At 31.4% G+C, this 23,546-nt stretch overlaps 1 protein-coding gene across 3 annotated transcripts in view; it reads right to left on the bottom strand.

Annotated features, from left to right (window-relative positions):
- hth (homothorax) overlaps window positions 1-23,546 on the bottom strand; it is a 321,058-nt gene that overhangs the window by 261,724 nt on the left and 35,788 nt on the right. For all 3 annotated transcript variants that reach the window (XM_067045908.1, XM_067045909.1, XM_067045910.1), the window contains exon 3: window positions 20,399-20,540. In XM_067045908.1, the coding sequence (XP_066902009.1) occupies window positions 20,399-20,540 (142 nt within the window). The remainder of the gene's footprint in view (window positions 1-20,398; window positions 20,541-23,546) is intronic.

The raw sequence follows: 23,546 nt of genomic DNA, 5'->3' as shown, positions 1-23,546 counted from the left end.
TTAATATTTAATAAGAAATAAATATCTTAATATTAAATAAGCAATAAATATTTTAATATTAAATAAGCAATAAATATTTCGATATCTAATAAGAAATAAATATTTTAATACTTAAGTTAAAAATAGTTCTGTGTACATGAAATCCTTCATCATAATATCAATAATTCTTGATTTTAAAATATAGTGTGTCAGTTAAGCCTGCTTACCATTTCTGGTGGAAGAAATAATGATAATCATCAAAATAATAAAAAATATTTTTTTACCTAATAGGTTGCTTAATTTTTATTTTTATTTTTTTATATTCTTATCATTGTCTATTTCATATTAACACTATTTTATTTCTTTTTTCATTCATTTCTATATAATTTTCTTTTCACTTATACTTACTTAATTTCAAGTCTACCTTAATTTACCTTTTGTATCTTATTATCCTATTATGGTAAATTTTTAAAAATATTTGTTGTATCTTTTTAGCCCCGATGAAGCACTACAAAGTGGGGCGAAACCTCGGAAAATAAATAGTTGATACATAATATATTTATGTTGTGTATAATTATATGAAATTGATACAGAACCATTTTTACTCCAATCCCCGACTTCGGGCCGTTTAAACAAAAAAAAAAGTTTGGATTCAGCTAGACAAATAAGAAATTTATTTTTTGATATCTAAAACTTAAAACTCGAATAGAATATATATATATATATATATGATTCTGAATTAGGCTGAAACTTTGAAAAAATTAACTTATTTTGAAACTGCCACAAGTACAAGATAATAAAAGAAGAAGTGAAACGAATTTGTAGTAACGGTAAAAAGCCTTCAAGATTTACCTTCTACCTGTACGTCGTAAATGTTCTGCTTTTGGAAGGGACTGTAACAACATTATTATATAGGACTACTTTCCTAAGAAGGTCTTGTCTACAAAAATGTCAATAAAACCTTTTTTCTTTATTCGATCCATCATTTATTTCCAAAAATATTGTTAAATAGTGGAAGCTGATACATAAATAAATAAAGTAACACCGCAAAGCATTTAAGACATTTAGTTAAACAAATACATAAATAAAAAATTCCTTAGATTCACAAGATCATGCATCCAAAAGTATAATTTGAGTTGCAAAATCAACTTGAAATTTTTATCAACTACTTAATAGAATGAAAATCTTAATTATTTATTTTTTCTCAAACGAACGTTTTAATTATGAATTGAATACTGAGGGTTCTGATACAGATCAAAAAAGTCCCAACGCAAGAAATTTCTTTTTATATTATAATTGGATTGAGTTAATCTGAAAATTTATTGACACTAAAAATTTAATAGTTGTTAAAGATATATCTGAACTGAAGATATAAATAATTATAACCTAATGGGTTGAAATAAATTCTAATTGAATCATATAATACATTGAAAATACATACTAGTGATTTTTTAATATTTGTCAATAAACATGTTGGTAATAATTTTTTTTTTCTTTTTGAAAATATAAAAATATATTGTCTATTTAACATCGTTTGTTTTTTTTATTACCCTCAAATAAGTATTTTATTTTTTAATTTTTCTTTATTATAATTTATTTTTAGTTTCGGTTAAAATTATAATCATTGTATATATAGTGTTTAAATCTTTTTAAACTTTTAAATAATTTGTTTTGTTCTTTCTTAAGATATATGTTGGTTATAATAAAAGAAAATTCATTAATACAAGGTAAATTAATGATGTAATCAATTCATATTACAGTTATGTCTTATGTTATATTCGAGATGTGGCTTATAAACATAGTAATAAGTCTTGCAATAAAATCATGTATCTATCATATCCTATTTCTCAATTTAAGTATTTGCTACAACAATCGATACTCGCATTCGATACATCATCTTCGTTCATGACATGGATTGCCACCGCGAGATACTTAGCGTACATCCATCTTGTAATGGGGAACTTTCCACTTGCCAAAGAGACGTTTCACATGCCACGTTTCGTAACGCAACATTACGCAATTAAGTTCATCAGAAGCGTGGCAGTGGTGGGGGAAATTAAATCGGTGTCAGCAAGAGAGAGGATATCTTCTTGTATAGAATCAATCACTTGCTTCCATGTGCAACTGTGAATCTATAAGTTGAGAGAACCTTAACGTAAAAATAAATTTTTGCTTGAAAATAATCTTTAATTTTTTTATTCGTAAGTGTATTTTTTGTCAGTTTTGGTTTCCGAGACAAATAAATGTTTATATTTCTTCTTTTTTAAAAAAAATTCAGTGATATTTTAGGGCATACATAAGCAATGAGGCTATATAATAAGTTAGGATATACGGACTTGAGGACGTTTCGGCCTAAACTGTAGGCTACAAGCATTCAAGAAGGTGGTATAAACCACCCATTTCTATATTAATACAAATATTTCCATGGAAAAATATTCTTGAAGATGACAAATGCCTTTTAACTCTCTGTTCAAGAGTAAGCGGATGTTTACAGGGTCACGTTGAGGTAACATCTGGAAGGAAGCTTCTTTTAAAACTTATGAAAAAAAAAATTAAAACAGTTTGTATATATTTTTATCAGTCTTAAAAAAGATTTTCAAGATTTATCAATACAAATTACGATTCATTTTTTAAATGACAATAATATATGTATGTGATTTGGAAACGACTCTGGTTTTATCAAACATTTCCTTAAAAATTTATTTTTGAACAAAATACTAATTAAGTTATCATTAACAGTAGTTGTATTAAATACAACAATACATTATAGAAATGATATTTATAAACTAAAACTGGCTGATATATGCATTCTCTACCATTGTGAAGACCCACTTTTTGTTGGAACATTTGTCAGGGATCCCTAATCCATGGAGTTGCTAATATTGGCTGCCTGGTCCATGGAATGCAATTAGAGCAGTCCCAGAGGGTCAGTCCCAGGAACTGTCCACATTTGACGAGGGTAGGCCACCATAAACTTCCCTAAAAGGCACCAACCCAACCTAGGACCCAACCCTCCGCTCTAAAACGATAACTCATATCATGGTTAGCATCTATACTTAAGGTGACTGGAAGTCATAATGACCTTAATGTGTTGGCAGGCATATTTGGACATAATTTACAAAAGCGATTTTGGAGATAAGACAATGTTGAAAAGAGGGACTTTCACTGGAAGTAATTAGCTTGTACGTACTTAAGGTAAATACAAACGACAGTGCTCATTGTAAATATGGGATAGACATCAACAGTTACCAAGCCTAAATAAACAGCGCAGCCCAAATGTAGTTTAAAATCCCTTCTTTTCTTAACATGCTGTAGGTTTATGTTTCTCTTATACATAGCTGTGAATAGATTAAGAATCGTTTTCGATATTAAATAAAATTATTTCCCTACTATTATTAGAAAAATATTAATTTAACAACATGCTTATATTTATAAGCAATATCGGCAAAAAATTAATAGTTCTGAATATAATTAGATAAGTGTGCATACTGGTCTATTAATCTATCACACTGGAAATTTTTTTAAAATATTCACCGTTTACATCGTTAAAAGAGGACTTGTATGACAAATATAATCCATTAAAAATGAGGATACATTTCGTTTTAATACTGTGTCCAATTTGAAATAAGTTAATTCAGAAACGTATTTCCTGAACGGATGTATTTTAACTGCATACATGTACGGTAAAAATGTCATCCTTTTTATATCAATATGCATCAGTTGCATGAAAATACAGAAAATCTTTAATTCCCGAATTTAAATTTTAGACAGCTAAAAAAAAAACAGCCCTGAACTCTGTATGAATAATTCATATTTATGTGAATAAATTTGTTGTTATTTTGCCTAAAATATTGATATTGATGTTTCATATTGTAGGACGAGACAGACATACATACCCAGAGGAAAATGTTTATTCATTTAACGTTACTAGCAATTAATTCATAATTCAGAAGATGCGTTCATAAAGAAATCAGGTATTTTTCAAATTAAGGTTGGGACTTCACATATATTAGCATCAAAGTAAATCGTTTCTGAATAAGCATCGTGCTTTAGAAAATGTTTTCTATTTATTAGAAAATGGACATTGTCAGCAAAACTTTCACTTTTGACTTAGAAAAACAAATATTTTCTAGCGTGTCAAAACTTGCTTTTGAGGCAGACACATCTGCATTATGGAAAAGTGAAAAGGTTCGAAATAGCATCTGTCTACCTGGGATCCACCTAAACGAGGCAACCATCAAAGTCTAAACTGAGCAAATAACATAAACAGTTTTCTGCCTTTCAACAAAATGCTTGTAACAGGTTAAAATTATGAAACAAGATTATAATAAATTCGAACTGAATTTTTCAACTTAATTGCTACTAATGAGAGGTATTTGTAATTTTTTTTTTTAAATCGAAATGTATAAATTGAATTCTTTTTAGGAAATATCAGCTCTTATAAAAATTGAGTACAAACTTCCTGTTAGGATTACTACAACCACTGTGATAAGGAGTATTAGTGTAAAAATAGTCCATCACGTGTTTATGGAGAGATTCAGTCGATTCTCAATCGATTTTGATATCAAAATTCTCATATATTTTAACCCAGTTACTTCTACGTCTGCTAAATAATCGATTATCATTAATTTTTATTTAAAACTTCTGCATTATAGTTTAGTTTGTGAAAGCATGCTTGCCATTATTCGTGTTGGTAAGTCATGCCAAGCGAATTCTTTCAATGGCCAGGAACAGAAAAGGGTCTTTCAGGTAAGAACGTTACCACTGGAAGACGCTTTCTTATATTCGTTTTATTCCCCTTCAGAGGATAGGTATCAAAGAGAATACTTGATAAAACACAAATGTCAAAGAGGGCCGTTTCGCCATTCACATACGAACAATAGCAAGTGTAATGGATGAAGATTGGTCTCAATTTATTGAACTGCACATTGAGGCGAAGAGCCTAAAGCTAACTCGGACATTTGAGAAAATAATAAAAGTAATAATTACAAATAATTAATTCTTCCTTTTAAATTAATTAAAAATAATAATATAAATATTGTAATTTTTATTTATAAAATAAAAATAATAGACATTTTTAATACTATATTGATCATGTTTGACATTTTTTTGTTAACGCGGTATTAATATAAATTATTAGAAAAGGAAATAAATATTGAATAGTCTCACAATATTTTCTTTTTTTTTATTTACTATTTAAGTGAAAACTTATATATTTTTTTTTTTATTATTAACTTACACTGTATTAGTTTCAATGTTTTGTGGTACCTCACCTTTGATATTTTCAAAATCACAAAAATGGTTTAAGATTGCCTAGAAAAATAGCAACGAATTCGAAAAATCGTACTTTTCAAATTATAAATGGGCAATTACCTCTTACCCGAAGTTGTGCCTTTTCGAATAAATGTCGCATATTTTTTTTTTAGTGGAAATAAAAAATTAGCACATGTGCTAACTAAACTCATATATAATTTGTTAATATATATTCGATCGTAAATATATATCATCCAGTTTCACTTTGTTTTAGATTCGGTAGCAATGGAAAACATAAGAAATATTAATTAATTTATTTTTTTAACACTGTCAGTTTTAGGGATTAGGATCTAAACTGATTCTCTCTTTATAATTCCGATAATTTTTTCTACAATAAAAGTTACCGAAATTTTTTTGTAATTTAATTTCGTCCTGGATTTCATGAAAGATATCAGTAGACAGACTTTTGGAGAAACAGTGAGGATTGACTCTACCCGATTTTCGATGTTTATGAGCTTCTACACCAACGTTTTAGCTCCTTTGTAGAATTGTTAGTCGGAAACAATTATAATTGTTCAGAAATCGAAATTAAGATGAGTTTAATTAGTCGTAAAAAAATGTTCATATATAAAATTCGACGCACAAGTGTATGAAAAAACTGAAGATTGAGGATAAGTATTAGAACAAAAAATTTTACTGATACAGAATGTTAAGAAAGGTTTTATTTATCAGAAATAAGATAGTACTATAAAATATAAAAATAATTTTTAAAGTTAAAATTAGTAGGAAAAGTTTAGGTTATTTGATCAGATTTGAAGTTAATTTTTACAGTTACTGTTCAGTTGCGATTCATTTATTTCTTTAACAGATAGCTTAAAAAAAAAAAACTTGAATTTTTTTCCTAATTAGAACCATTGTTTAAGAGATAAATCTTGAAAATGTTAAACTATTAAAAGAAACTATTAATTTTGACTGAACTCGTAGTCCTAGTAATGGGTTGCCTGCTATTCAGTGATTACTGCTGAACTCGTTGGACTTAGCAGTAGAAAATTACTTGTTAACCATGACTATTGGTTTTAGTAAATAAATTTCACTACTTTTCAATATTCGATACCAATACTTGATATTTTTTTAAATATAAGTTATCTCACAAGTTTTAGTCTTATAAATAACAATTATAATTTAAATAAAATAATCATTTAAATAGCAGGGGAAAAAATAAAGTGATATGAAATGGATATTCATGACTAGAAGTGAACTTATAATCTTAAATTATGATATAAATAGTGAAGAATGCCAAGGTACATAAAGAATACATATTACTTTCTCGCCTTAAATAAAATTTTATCTGAACTTTGAAGTTGATGCTTTAATAAGAATTAATCAAATAACGATGTGGTTTTAGATTATTTAAACGATAAACGTTTAGATAGGCTAGTAAGATTATTGCAAAAAAAAAAGTTAGTGAAATAATTTAATATAGATTTATGATAGTAGTTTAGTATTGATAATGATATGCATTGTGAATTATGTATTATAATATTGACAAATGATAAGGATCGATCTCTTTACTATAATGTTATTTGAAAATTTACGATTATAATTTTATTTGTTTTTAGTTTTAAAAATTTATCGAAGAAGATGGCCACGAGACCAGCTAATGTAAAATGTCATTAGAGTGCTACCAATGGGTAGTTTCTCTACACGCCTGTAACACTCCAATTTAACTTAGATCAGATTTACTAAATGTATTATAATGTATAGTTGTAAATAGCAATAAATAAATATTAAAAAAAAATTATCGAATTAAGGTCGATACCATCCAATCGACATTAGCCATAGGACACGTGGCTGCCACTAACATGCGACGAGGCTCACACGATTTTCTACACTATCGACATTTTTTCCCCTTATTCTTTCGAAAATCTTGACTCCTTTTGTCCTCATTGCTGCTTCAAGTTCCACGATGTGACAAGAAATTAAAAAATAGAAAAAGCCGCGAAGAAGTGGGGAAGCGGTGAATAGGGTAGAAGCTAGGTCTAAGTTCCCACGGCAGGTCTGTGGCTCACGGATGCTAGTTGGTTTTTTTTTATATCATACATTCGTCTCTATCTCTACTAGTATAAAGTCGAAGATATTTTTTTATATGGGTTTTTATTATTTTTTTATTATATATGCGTGTATATTATTTATTTTTTACCGTTCATCTCTAACCTCTACGCACAGATTTTTCATTTCTTCTTCAGCCTTCTTGTAGCTTCCATAATAAAGCCGCCCGCTATGGAAAGTTGGATGCCGTCGGGAGGTAAGTGGACTGAGGCGATGTATCATTTGACTTGATTAAATGTCAAACTATGAACTGCTATATATTTGTCATTTCCTTTTTTTTTTTTAAGTTACTAAAAAGGTTCATGTGCGTATGCATAAATTTTCAAACTTATTAGCCATAACAGGAAATATATATTCTACATAAAAATCAAACTTCTTATTTGGATCACTATCTTTCTCATTTTAAAAGACATTTTCTTAAATATTGAATATGCAATCCATTAATTATGCTATTAAGATATCAACTTCACAAATTTGATATAATTCCTAATATATATATATATATATATATATATATATCATCTTTTTTTATTACTATATCTTATTATTTTTTATTACTTGATCTTAGATTTGATCAAATCTACAATGACATGTAGAAAATCTACCCATTGGTAGCACTTAAATAAACGTTTTTTTACATTAGAAGGTCTCGTGGCCATCTCCTTTCCAAACGCCTCAGATGATTGTCAGAAATGGAAGAGGAAGCAAGGTTAGGAACTAGTGGCCTTAGGAGGTTAGGGAGTTAATAATGGAAGGATTAATATCTGGTTCTGGCTAGATCGGTTACATACGGAAGATTAAGGTCTTTATAGATGATTTTATTTTTGACAAAGTAAGGAGCATTAAGCATTACACGAAGGATTTTGGATAGTAAGGATTGGATACGAGAGGAATTCGAAGTTTCGTGAAGCCCCAAAACTCAACTCCGTATGTCCAGATAGGCCTGATTATAGTTATGTAGATCAGTCTTTTGTAATGAATTGGAAGTTTAGACCGTTTGTCTAGTAATTGCAGTACTAGTCGGAATCGACGTGAAGTTTCCTGTCTTGTGTGAAGATTTCAAGTTAGTCATTTGTCCAGATGTAGTCTAGATAGATGTAGTCCTAGGTAGTAGATCTGTATAACAGGGGTATGAGCAACATTATTTAAGTATACTGTTGGGCAGTCGGTAAGCTCACGGCGGAGAGTATTTGATGGAATTAGTTGGGATTTATTTTCATCCTCCAATTTCGGGGCCATTCTTCGAAGGTTGTGATATGGGATTGGAGAGTTTAGGATGCAATTAAAAGGTTATTATAGATTGTGAGCAGACATTTGCCATCGGTAATGTTAATAAAAATTAAAATTACAATCAGAAAAAAATAAAATTCTTTTAGTTCTGGTGTATATATTCCAGCATGTGCTAATTCTTGTAGATTTCGGTATATAACGTTCTCCAAAAAGCATTGTTTAGATATTAATGAGAAAGCATTTAATCGAGGAGTTAACTAATGGCAAAATAGTCGCACGAAATAGCCATCATACAAGAGTGTAATCTGATTGCTGAAACTAGTTCAAAAACATACCCAAGCGGGGCAATTGTGTAGTTGACAAAATGGGTTGCGCCCTGTAATAACATATAATTTTCGCTAGGACAGGGGCCGGACCCCCTGATCAAACAGTTATCAAGCTATTATCTGGCAAGCTACTGGAGTAAACATCTCTACTGCGCCAGCTCATACCTCCGCCCTCAGGGGCTCTAATGGATTAGGTACCCATTTAATATTTCTCCGGCTAAGATATAAGAGAATTATGATTGTGTTTCAGGTTTCAGGGCAATGGATAGCCGGTAAATATTGTGCTTGAACTAACAGTTTTTAATAAATCTTTCTTGAAAGTTTGATCAATTATAATTTTTTTTTTATCATTAAAAAAAAATGAACTTATCGTTCTTGAGACATTCCAAAATAATTTCCCGAGTATGAAAAAATGATATATGCATAATAATGGTTTGATTTCGAAAAATAGCATTATTGGATGATATATTATTAATTTTATTATTACATGTTTGTGTTCTTTTTATATTAACCTTTTCTTAACGTAAACTTCTGTATAAAGGACAAATCCAACTTTCCCGCAGGAGTTTCACTGTATTAAATTCCAGCACACGCTAACTCATTTCGCTATTCTTTTTTTTTTCCCCTACTTATTCCATCAAAATAATTCACCAGCTGATTCAGCCACCAATTGAAAATATCAGCCAAAAACGCAAATAACATGTTATTCTGAAAAGACCAGGACGATAGGTTGGTAAGGGAGACGTTTTGATAGCGGTTCCACAGATGGGATTCAATTTTGGACAATTTTCGGTTGCTGGGGAGCCATGTGTTCCAATTCCCTTGGGATGCGTGCCCACGTTGGCGTGTCCCCGGCAGCTGGACACAAAGCTCATCTTCCTTGTAGCTATTAATAGAAGGAAGCCTTCTCAACCTCACTTATGCTAATTCCTTTCCAATGCTCTAAGTGTTTCTCCACCTTTCTTCACATCCTTGTGTACGTTTATATTTGTAAGTTGTTAATATAAAGCAAAGAGTTATGCTTTCCTAGAAATAAATTAATTATATCGTCATAATGATACATAGGATACAAAATAAAATGCCGGTGAGTCGGCAACCATATTGGAACCCACAGCTATTGGTGGAGGCCTCACTACCTCTACATTACCAAGTATAATAGATTCCTTAAACAGCTGCAATACCCTTGTAGACGCATAGCGGTTGCATTACAACTTTATATCATACCTGACTAGCTTTATCAAGCATTGCGAAAGCCAAACATCACTACAGTGTGAGCTATTAAGTTGTAAATATCTCGTAAGAAGTATATAAAACTGTACAATCTTGGAATGACCCTGAAATTATTCAATGACCAGTAGCCAGCTCAAATAGGTCGCCGATGACAAGTACTCAATGAAATCCGACTGGGACATTGCCTTTTCTGTTATATGTCCCCTTGGAGACAACCGACGCCTACGTATTCTAAATAAAGGACATTTACAGTTATAGAAACAGTTGAGTTGAGAAACACTAGTGTTCATGAACAAAGGTATAGATAGGCTTTTAATAACTCATATTCAAATGTCGATGCCTAAGCTTGCAACAGCGTCATGTTAACAGGTTAAATATCAGTTAGGTACCAAATAACTACATTATCAAACTGACATTATCAAATCAAGATCATGGACTCATCAGGTAATATTGTTTTATTAAATGACGGTTGAATGTTTGAAAAGCAATGACGGGCGCTCTGAATCCGAGCAGACAAGCGATAATATTACTGGTCTGGACGGAATGTCCCCTCGCATTGGCATCCTTGCATTGTTTGCGTCCCCTTCAGCTGCTCCCCACCCCAACACCCGCCAAATGTTTGTTTTTATTCGAGCCCTCTGGTCTAGGGCCTATAACAAGTTTTACCTCTAATACCAAACATCTTCATCCGGATATGAATAGCAATCCCACTTAAGTTGTTTATTTTTCTTTCGAATCCCCCAAATCCTCTGGTCATATGTTTAAGTATGCGTGCGATACGGTTATTGGAATTTATTTTAACGTAAGAACTAGCTGATTTCGAATTTAAAACTTTGAAAGGTATTGAGGTCTTCTATTCAAATTTCAGAGGAAAACATAAACGGCATACCTGCTTCAGGTAGTTGCCTTCGAGGACTGGCAAAGAAAACGCCATTCATTACCAATCAACACTCAATGGGCACAACTCCGACCTCCCTTGGGGAATAAGTGGGAGTCAGGCACGAGATAAATCAAAGGCCAAATGAAGATGACAGTAATGCGGCATGGGTCATGAGCAGTGACTAGATTGTGGTTCTCGCTGCAACCTTTCATTAGACCAAACTCCCTTCATCAACTGTTTACCTTCAAATTACCCACTTAGAAAAAAATTCCAGTCCATACAAGAGATGCAGCGTTATTTATTACTCTTCCATTCACACCATCAGTTTCTCTGAATCTTTCTTTATCATTTCTTAGGTTTTATTCGTTCCATTGTCTAGAATCAAGTTAAAATCACAATAATTATGAAATCACGTGATTTAAGAATTATTAGAAATTATCTGATCAGTAAAAATCATTTTAATTTTGACATTAATGATCGTGCGGTATTTGCGTGTCTAAAGGTAATAAAGTAACCCCACTATATTTAAAAAAATATTTAGGCTATTAAATATCGCAGTTAAATATAGACTTAATAAACGCATGTAGAGCGGTATAATGATCAAAATCAGAGCCTATCATTAATTAGTAGAGATAAGCTATATACTCAACTTAAAATTCTCATTATGAATAGATGTAATTAAGCCCCGTTATACGAATCCCTATGTTTGTGAAATACGAAAAGAAAAAGAACGACAATAGTTTATTTCGATAAAAATTATATTTGAATAAAGTGTTGGTACATTGAATATTCATAGTGGTCCTTCCAAATCATTTAATGTGCTTATGCCACAATATCTCGGTATCACATAACCATAAGGGAAGCGAGTATGTATTGGTTAATTTTTTAAGAAGAATTATCTTATTGTTCGGCAGATAAATGGCCGATTTAATTTCGTTTAAGACTATAGACATTGATCATTTGTGTACGTAAGGGTAAGTTGGCTTGATTCGTAAATATTAGAAACTCCAAGCTCAATATTGCAATTCTAAGTTGTTATACTAGAACAATCTTTAATATTGCAATATTGATAAAAAAAAAAAAAAAAAAAAAAAAAAAAAAAAAAAAAGGTGTTGAAGCAATGCAAATAAACAAATCGTGAGAGGTGAGACGAAAAGACTCGGGAGAGGGATCTTAGTTACAGAACATTTAGTGAGTTTCCATCCAAGTCTGAGTTTATAAATATACCCGCATTGCCGGATGGGACATGCACTCCTCACAAGAGAGCAATGGCAAACCAAAACTGTCAAAATGGTTTTAAAGTCCGGGTGATGCGGGAGAATTCGAAACTTTTGGGAGTTTTTTGAGCGGCTCGGTCGAGGAGATGTAATTAAAACACCTAATCTGATTCCTAACTGGTTTGATTGTAGGGCCGGCACGTGTTTTTGCACGGAGCAGGCGCGTTCACAATTAGCCTCACTCCCGGGTTTTTGCTAGGACAAATGCCAGCGGTCCTTTTTCATACGATTTCATTTCGTCTGGCCAACTGGTGCGAGGCAAATTACCCATGAGCGAGCATACAAAGGAAACCGCAAGTGACAAGTACTAAAGTGGGGAACAGATGGAAGAGAAGGAAGAGGGAAACTACCAAACTAAACACACACTCCACATTATCGGCTCTAATAAGACTCCTATTTCCACTATCGCTCCCTCCTCGGAAGGCTTATCCTTCTGTCATTTCTACTAAGTCCGATACTTTGTCATTTTAAGCGTTTAATAAGAACAATATGGCACTAGTGATGTCACCATGAAAAGTGATCCTGTTTCGTTTTAATAAGCTCAGGACTTTCACGTATTTAAAAAGGATAAATATGTAGATATATATGTAATTATTTTAAAAGAAATATGTAAGAAGTATGTCAATGTAATAAAAGTACTTAATTTATAAATTTCAAAAACTAATCTGCTCATTATAAGGGAAATTCGCATATCAGGTCTTAGTACTATTTTCGAAAAGCTTCCAATCAATTAACACTTTTACTGATGAACAAGGCGATAAGCAATTTGTCTTTCGAGCCTGGATTTGCTTTTAAGACTTCTTTCAAGTCTGTCTGGATATTGTTTTCTATTTCTTCTGAGCCACCTTCCATTTTGCAAATTATTTCACTAATAATTTTACGTATTTGATAGAGGCTACACGTTTTAATTCGTTAAGAGAAGCTTAAAATCGGATTTTCCAAAAAGTCTTAAGCTGTGAAACAACGTCCTTTATTTCGTCAATTTTTTTAGAGTAGGAATCAGAAACCTTCAACCAAAAAGATGAGGTGCAACTTGCTGAGGAGAAGCTTTAGTTCAAGGTAATTTTAATTAGCTAATGAAATAAACTTGTGTTTCAAATACTTTATTAATGAAATTTAAACATTAACTAATATTAAATGTTGTAAAGACAGGTTCTCCATCATTCTTCCACAGCAGCAGTGGCCAAACGGCACTAAATATGTGTTATTGGAACGCTCTCCAAATTTGGGTGGGGGGTGGGGGATTTACCTTAAGCAAACAGGCTATGCATGCCCGGTCTATGATCTTATTTCTTAGTGAAGAAGGATAATTGAAACTTGCAAAACAATATCATATAACCACTACCCCTCGGCCACTGCTGCTGTGGAAGAAAGATGCCTGCCTAAGGTTCATATAACTTTGAACAAAATTTATTATGAATGCTAATGTTTAGATTTATTTCACAAGGTAGATGGAACAAATATTAATTCATTTATAATAATTTAAATAATTTATCAGCATGAAAATGTGTATACGTAAGTATCTGCTAAGCCCTAAGAGACAAACGTTCATAGAATTTTTTTTTCTTATTGGACACTTAACCCTAAAACAGCCTGTATATTATCAAAATAATATATAGATGAGATTCTCTATTTAAATGCCTAACCAGCAGACCACAAGTGGAATACCATTCCATAATATAGTGTGTTCCATCACTACATTTATTATTTTGTATTTAGCGTTTAGGTGATTCGCTATGTTGGCAATTAAGTAGCAAGTATAATTTCTTGCTTTCTTTTCCTGGATGGACTGGAGTCTATCCTATTGACAGATAGCTATGAGTGATCCGCGATGGGAAGACAGCAAGGACAGAGGCCGGCGCAGTATGTGGCCAGGGGCAGGTGCCTGGCATTGAAGGCTGAGGCACCCAGCTGGGCCGCAATGTTCTCTCCTCAGTTGGGGTTCTCTCATCGTTAGAACATTTGTTACCCAAGTGTCCCACCATAAACGGAACATAATCTAATCCTTTTAATAAATATCCGTTCCTTTGTTAATATCTCATCATATCAATAATTTACAAGTCCCAATATTATTCATTCCTAATGTTGATCATTTTTTCGCAAACTAGCGAAAGGATCATCGCCTAGGTTTTTTTTTTCACTCGACTATGTCCCTAATTCTTACAGTTCTTAAGTCATGTTTTCACGGTGACAGTGCCTGGAGCTACTGCCCGGGTTAGTGACTGTATATCATAAACAGTAATGAAAATGATCATAGGAATTCCTTTTTCTCCTAGAAGTTCATGATGATCCTTAACTATGAAAAGTAAATGAAGTTTGTGAAATAGTTTAAAACATTTCTTATGACATTATCTAGTAATTCTTTATAAATGAAATTATTAGTGTTCAGAAGAACAAAAAGTTCTGTTAATGAGTTTATTTAATTTAATAAAAATAGAAAAATTAAAAAAAAAAAAAAAAAGCAGTGATGCTATGACTACTAAAGTTCTATTTAAAAGGTTGATGGGATGTCAATCCACATCCGAACCTGGGGGACATCCAAAGCCTTTGATAATTTATTTATATGAATTCATTCATTATTGGCCTCGTCAGCTGCAGAAGTCGTTTCATTACACATTTGACGGATGGTTACGCTAGCAGACAATTCTCTTCTAATCATTGCCTCCAACTACAGTATTTATAATTTCTTCCTCTGAGGAGGGTCTATCAATGGCTCACCGGGAGGGGGATGTGGTTATGCAAACGAGGGCCTGCTCAGTCTCTCGAAAAGGTAGATCGGAGATGTGCCATGACCCAACCTTGATTTATTATAAGATGTTTCTTCTTCATTTCTTGTTCGACCTCTAGTTAACTTTTTTTTTTTTATTTTAAAAAATTGTGTTTAAGGTGATTGATACCTAAATAACAACTCTAGAAAAAAAATACAGGTGATTCTGGAATAGAATCAATGAGTCGCCTGAAAGAAACTCAATTCTCAATTCACTTGGAATTAGATTCAGGTGAGACGAAGAAGTTGGAGTAGAGGATACTTTGTTTAATAAGAACTGCTCCTTGGTAATAAGTAGTTTTATTTTTATTTTAAAACTACCAATACAAAAAATATATAGTAAATAAATATTACTAATACAATACAAATAACAAAAACCGAGCTAGTAAAGATACACTCATTAAATATTTCGGTACATTAATAAAGTAAACGTAGGGATCTTTTTTATTTATGATAGGAGACAATATGAACTTAAATCATTTAGGGGCTTTTAATTTACTTTTGCTTCAATCTCAATGAGCTTTGAAAACGTCTGTATAGTAACTTATTTTATTAGTATTTAACAAAATGTATTTTATGAGTAATTCTGTTATAGTTTATTTTTATTTTTGTTTATAAAAGCTTGAAAAACTATTAGGTTTGTAAATTGTTCAATACATGAGTTATTTTATAATAAAAAAAAGAAAAAAAAAAAAAAGGAACCAGTAGAAGAATCGTTAAAAAAAAAAAAAAAAGAAAGAGATAGATTCACCCTAAGAAATAAATCATCGAAAATCAATCCAGAATCGAAATTCCCATCTCTAAACAAGCCATATAATTTTTTGGAAAATAATATCAGAATGTTCATAACGCGAAACAAAGGAGAGAAGTCGAAATCGGTACTGATAAGAGCGCGGTTGTAATACAGTCCACATCTTATTACCGCAACCTCTAATTCATAGCTCAACCTCTTCTGTCCCGCCCAGTGAGCTCGAGTATTCTATTCTCAAGAAACAAAAAAATCAAAGAAATTTGTTGTAATATATTTTTTTGGAAGTTTCTCATTCCGGAAAGACCACTCCAGCTATTAATCATTAGTTCTTATATAACTGAGGATATGTTTTTAAGGAATATATTCCTATCCATAGTATGCCAAGGCATTAATGTCGGATCTGCACATGTTCGATGAATCCTGAGACATTAATTGATGAATGTGACAATCGGACCATACCCCAATAAAGGTTGCAATTAGCTGAAGGATGCGGTCGTGGTACCCTCACATGTTGATTAGGAGGAGGCACTAAGCCTATTGTGGCAGGGTTTAACTTTTACACAAGGCTTACTCGCCGCGGGAGGGATGCCACCCTGCGGGGCCTGTCCGTCTCTCTCCCGCTTCTTTGTTTCAAGATATTTCCACGTCAACGCTTTGGGCTCATCGATCATACAAGCTAAGTGCTCTTACCTATACATGATGTTATATTCTGATATTGTTTTAAAGTATTATATTTTGAAACTCCCTGACTCTCTCCAGTATCTGTAACTCTGAAATTTCCAGTGGAATGGAATTCTTGTATGCAATTATTTTCTAAAGTGATATTATATAGTTGAAAATACAAAAAAAAAAAAATAATATATATATATCAAGTCATCATTTACTTCCAAAAAAGAATATCTTGACAATAAATGTTATGTCATGGACATAGACACAAATTGTTATTTTATTGAAAATAATATGTTCATTAAAATTTCACTGGAAAGATAATCTGAGCTGAACTGACAGCTAACCTTCTAACCCTTAAAATCTATGTTTTGATTTCTTAATTCAAATCACGGAATAAGCAGGCAAAATATATTGATTGGTTTGGTATTGAATTTCGTATTTACTAAGCTTTATCGGTATTATTCTGTATCCAATAGAAAACTAAAGTTTGCTAAAGGCAGCTTTACGAATATAATAAAGTAAAAGCAAGCGATTTATTCGTTTTAATTCAATATATCTTTATCAAACTAACTGAATGTTAAAGCATAAACTGTCCTGAATAGAACAGTAAACATATTTAGAATTTTTAAATATAAGAGTAGGGGGGGGGATAATCGACGGCCCTTGTTATCAGTATCAATCAATATTCTTTTAAGTCCGAAAAATACGCATTTACTTCATAATAATTATTGATTATGTATTCTTTGCGGTTATTTTGTGAATTCCACGCAAACCGCGCACGATATTCCTCTATCCGCTAAGGATCTCTGGTATTTTCCCGTCCCGAGAACTGGAAGAGGAATGCAGCGATAGAGGGTCGGCTACATAATTATATGACGATAAAGATTATTTCAATTCCAAAACCGGTTGAGTACAAAGAAACCAGATTTGAAATAAGAATAAAAGTGAGAGCAGAGGAGGATAGATAAAAAAAGGGAGAAAAAAAAACCTAGAAGAGAGCGAGAGAGAGAGACAGGGCCCGGAGGGAGACGATATTTCAGAGATGTCAGGAGCAGGCCCACACAAATGGCCAGCCCCTACCCTATTTATACCAGCGGCAGGCCAACCCCTTTTGTTTTATCTCCAGTCGGCAACTTTTATATTTCAACAACATATATACCCCAGGAGTCCTAGCTTCTTGGATGATCTATTGAAAAATGTCGAAACCAAACTGATATCAACTTATAGGGAAAGCCTTACGTTGAAAGAAAACGGTAAAGAAATCCATAGGATAATGTTATGGTTAGCATACACAGCAATTCTACTAAATTTGATTAGTGTGCTATTATATGAATCTTTTTATAGAAGATAGAGTATAACAAAAGCGTTTCTCCTGCAGGATTCCTGATCCTATGTTGTACTTTTACCAAAAGAGGAAAATGTACACCTTGCAATATTTTCAGTTAATGTGGAAAGGAGAGGCATTGCGGGCAGAGCGAGGGTTAATGTGTCAGCAACATTTGTGATCAGGTTGCCCTTATCGGCTCTTCCCACCCTTCCTGCCTTTTGAAAAATGACCTCCCCCCTCCCTCCTGAAGATAACCGTCCGCCTGTTGTCTCCCTCATTTCTACCCCTACCCCCCACTCCGATGATAAATATTACCCGACCGATGTGAGCTCTTAAATCTTTTTCCCGGTGGAATATTTAAAATGCATATGTGCTTACTTACCTCTCTTGAATAATGATTCCCTATAAATATGGCTTTATCAGTAGAAACTTTAACAAATTCAATTTAGATTTAATTTTTAAATTGTGTTGTTATTTTAACTGTTCATTACAAAATTTTTATTTTGAAAAATAACAGTTTCACAATGTAAGCCAAGCCTCCCCTAGGGATCGCTTAAATAGAGAATAAACATGTAAAAGAAAGGAAACAATGCGGAGATAAAGAAAAAAATGATGGTGGTATGGGAGGTTAGGTTCCCCCAGAACAGCCGTTAAATGTAGAATCGTAGATCTGTGCCATTCAACAATGGGTAGGGGCTAGAGGGGAGCTTCGGGAACACCTCTACCTAACTCAACGCAACCTGGTCCCAACTCCATGCTCCTCAGAAGCCAAATATGTATAATTCAAAAAAATCATTAATAAATTATATTAACTGCATTAAGTTAAGAAAAGAAAATATTTCTCCACAAAAAGTTTCTGTTTCTGACCTAATCCGATTGGGGCTATGGAGAAAAAAATTAATTAGTCTTTAATTTTTAGCGAAAGCTCTCATGTACTAAAACTAAAAACATCTTAATTTGATCAAAGGTAAAACAGTTTTCATCTTATCCATGGAAAAAATTGCAGTTTTATAGGCATCTAATCAGATAAAGAAAAACCATTATATCACTGAAATCACATTTCATCTTTCATCGAATCTATCCATTAAAAACATCCTCCTCAAAAGAGATAAAATAAAATAAAGTCCGAGATATTGCCATTGCTACATTTTACAGTTTATACATGTATTTTATACAGACAATATTATTGACTTGAATATCGTTGGAGAGCTGTCAGTCTAACCCCCACCCCACCTTAAATAATTTGACCGCAAAGTTGCTAACTTCATTGAAACAATTTGTGGCAAAGCACTATTCAAAGAGCTTATACTGAAAATTTCTTCTAAACTCTATTACCACATAGAGAGGTTAGTTCACCCCAACATTTCACACAATACTCCCAAGACTTAAGAAATTTTATATTTTGCCGAATATCTAACATTTCCCTCACATATATAAAGCATGAACAATAACCTATTTCAAACATCTAGACTACCGATCAAGAGAACAACGACGAATCTCAGGGAAATTGTTAATATTTATCAAAAATAATTAGAATATTCTTATTATTATTATTACTATTAGTTGTCTAAGATATGCTACTAAGGTATTATTTATAATGACTGTTCATGATATCATCAAAATTTCTATTATAGAAAAAAAATAACAGACTGGTGAACAGAATATTATTAACAAAGATTATATTACTGTACTTAAATTAATTAATAATTTCCAACAAGACTATACGAAATTGTTATCGTCATTTTAAACAGATCCTTACACCTCAAATGAATATTAAAAAAAAGAAAAGAAAACAAGAATTAAATAATAATAAGAATAAATAAAATAATAATTCAAATCAAAAAGCACCGTGAAGCATTTAGAGTCATTGTGATTACAACTTGGTCGGAGTAGACAAAGCGTGGTTCTGAACAAAATGGAAAAAAAAATTGACAATATCAATAACGATATATTTATTTTTAAAACTGAAATTCATCAAATCTGACAGTTGAGACCTTACTGACCTATAGTGATATAAGTCTCTATCGTACAAAAAAAAAAAAAGGCAGGAAAAAATTGTAACAAAAGATACCACATCTCAGTCCACAAATACTCATTATTCATACCAACCGTTGAAATCTTTTAAAACAATTTAAAGGAATTTATTTATTTGGAACAACGTATTTAATATATTTGTAGTATATAAATATATGGTACTTGAATCATAATAATGAAGTTAAGCATCAGGCTTATATTTAGACTTTTTAACCTGGAAAATTGTTTACTTTTTTTATTTAAATTATTTTGTTGGAACCATTCTTCAACTCTTCAATTTATTTTATTATTATTAACTATCAAGGTAGTTTTTGAGCAAATATATTTTTACAAAGAGCTTTTTTTTTCTTCCTTTTTTTTTCATTTTTTATATTTAACCTGAAAATTAAGTAGGATATAATTTGAATCATATTTGGTCCATGCCAATAGACAAATATAATACGGGAAATAAAAAAATATGTGCGGAGATTCTATCGAACGGGGACTTCTTTAGAGATTTGAATCAAGCGATTCGTGCTTATCTGTTTATTTTTATTTATAATTTTATTTTATTTATAATTGCTTACCTGTTTAGAAAATACTGCTATGTCTTCGTTAAACGACTCGGACGAACATACGTCCCCTCCTGCTACGCCAGCATCCCTTGGGGTACATGTGGCTAGCTCACACTTTTCGAAAATCAGAGCCAGTAACGGAAACAAAGGGTGTCTGAAACAAAAAAAAAAAAATAAATATCAAAAATCAATGTTAATTGATGTTGATAAATTACAATTATTCAGTCCACAAAATGCAGTCAACACTCGAAAATCCAAAGTCGTAGTCGAACTTTCAAGGAATTTTCAAAATAATGATTTTTTGAGCAACCGAATTCACTCAAAACCAATTTCGAGTTGTAGAGTTTTGACTGCAATTTACATATTTGCATATAAAAGAAATTTTACTAATAAACATATTAAATTATTTTCATATTTTATTTCAAGTTCACTTTTTCATAATTATTAGATAGAAAAAATATTTTTTTTTTATAAGATATTATTTCTTAGTGTTAGACATTTGGATAATAGACAGCAAGATTGCATAACGAATACTAGGGTTTTTGTAGAAATAAGAGAATTTTGAGATTATATAAATAATTTTAAAAAGGGAGCATTATATTATTTATGTCTTCTTATTATCATATTTTTATTAACTTTAGTACGGTACAACTATTAAGTATTATCGGGCAATTATTTTAGAATAATTTAAGCTTTACGGTGTTTTTTTTTTTTATATAATCCTAAAATCAAAGAAAACTAATCGTGTCCCAAATGGTCGAAATAATGAATATAAATGAATAAATAATAATAATAACAATAGATAAATAATTATGAATAATGGATAAATTTCACCGAAACATTATCCCAGGTTGAAATTTTGGGTCTGAATTGAGATTAAAAAATATTATAAAAAATAAAAAAGTTTGGAAAAAGTAAATTGGGCGCGAGTAAGCGATAGGCGATCCTTGTTAACAAGCATAAACTATTTAATTTCGGATCAATTAGTTATATCCTCTGTTGTTTTAATTTTAAGTTACAGTACTTAATGAATTACAATATCAAATAAAAATTACCGGAATACAAATAAAAACCTTTGACTAAAATTTTCACTTTAAAATTGTAATAAGTGGAACTCGAACTGATCGCAATGCCCAGTTAGCAGGATGCTTTGCTAATGATTTAGCCATTATTTGAAGTTTACTGTAATTGAAAGCTGTCACCTAACTTTTAATTTACGGGAAGAAAAAGCCTTTTCTCGGCCAAGGGCTTGTCTAGACATAGAAGAAACCGTAATTATATAATAGCCCTATTTATCCCCACTCGCAACACTATTTGGATTTTTTCTTTTTTTTTTTTCATTTATTCTCTCTACGGTGTATAGTGGTGAATTCCATTCTTCAATTATCGGTAACTTGTTCCAAGTAGCAGGCGTTAAGTGTGTGAAACTAAGTCCGGATACCGTAAAATAAGAAGTGAGAGATTTTTACACAAGAAAATGTTCTCCCTTCATTCATGAGAATAGTATTAATAGCAAAAATAAATTATTACCACATAATTATATAAATAGCAAGTGAATTATCATAGGATTAACAAATAAAATAAAGCAATCTTTAAAAATTTAAAAAAAATCTAATATCATACCTATTAAATTTATAACCCATATTGACAAATTATCATGAAAAGATAAGTTAACGTTTAAAAAAATTGTATAATTTTTTATTAAATTATATTTTAAAAGTTGTTTTAAAAAAAAAAATTCTTATTTTACTGTGAAAATCAAATTTAAATTAACGCAAACATCAAGTTCAAAAAATTAGGATCGGAAGCAATATTTACTGTTATTATTATTTATAACACGATAAAATTTCAAATATAGAATTAATTTGTATTCATTTATTTTATTTTTATAGATAATTCACTAAACGCTACGTATTATAACCATTGACAGAAAGTTAAATTATTGGATAATTGGCTGTGTGCATTTAAAGTTACGCACCTAGAGAAAAACCGGATAGGAACTTAAAAATTAACATAAAAATTAATAAAGTTTCTACTTATAATCAATATTAAATGATATGAACGGAATGAAATAATATTAGTAATATAGAAAGGTAGAGGAACGGTATGTTTGATTTACTAAAATAAAACCAAACAGAAAATCATGACGAATAAATTAATGCTATCAGTTAAAAATATATAAACATAATATTAAACATTTTTAGAAGTTAATTGTTATTTTATTTGATTCATTTTAAAGTACAACTTAAGGTAGGAATTGTTCTTCAACAAGAAATATTAATGTGCATCTAAATATTAGGTTTTCTTGGACTTTTTTTTAATTTCCGAAAGCAATTAGAAAATTGGTACCAACTTTTTTTTCATGGTAGCCGCAAATATAAACCTCATACATTTCAACTGTATCACCATGAGCGGAAGTAATTATTTCAGGGAAGAGCGGGGTATATTTTTGAAGGGGTAACATCTGGACTTCCTCCATAGGCCCGAAGGGTAGAATACAAATAAAAAATACACACAGGTATCTCACAATCACATTGTAATTACAAGGGTAACGCTCAACTACAATTTACACATTAGACACTTAGTAAAGCAGCACTTAAACCATTAACTGTTCCGTTGGATGGAGGCTAAACACAGTGTTCCAGGTCTCCCATCAAAGGAAACCTGGAGAAGAGGCAGGCAGATGCCTGGAAGTAGACGGATTGAGACAAGGAGTACCGTTCTACCTTATTATAGAGGACGGTATGACCTTTTACTGTTACATTATATCAAGAAGTATATTTAAAAAAATTAATAATCATCAAAAGTTAGGATAACGACTCGATTAGTATAATTACTTTGTAACTGACATTTAGCAAGCTAATATTTTAAGATATTAAGGAGTTTGTACATAGTGCAAATGCTAGTATAGTATAGTTGTATTCTACACATTTCTATGTTAAAAGTTGAATCGATTTGATAGGAAGGAAAAGCTAACTGTCATACAAATGTACCTTTACAATTCACCGGATGCAATTTGTCCCAATTACTTACAAATCGTTTGCTAGTCCAAATACTCGAATATTTTGTTTTCGATGCAATGGTATTTATTTATTACATTATTTATTATTACTATTTCTATTATTATTAGTGAAATGGAAAAATGTAATATAATATATTT

This window comes from Halyomorpha halys, unplaced genomic scaffold, assembly GCF_000696795.3.
Source record: "Halyomorpha halys isolate HHAL.00 unplaced genomic scaffold, Hhal_1.1 Scaffold447.1, whole genome shotgun sequence".
Classification (NCBI taxonomy): Eukaryota; Metazoa; Arthropoda; class Insecta; order Hemiptera; family Pentatomidae; genus Halyomorpha; species Halyomorpha halys.
The sequence above is the reverse complement of the archived record's forward strand: the minus strand, read 5'-3'. Positions and strand labels throughout refer to the sequence as shown.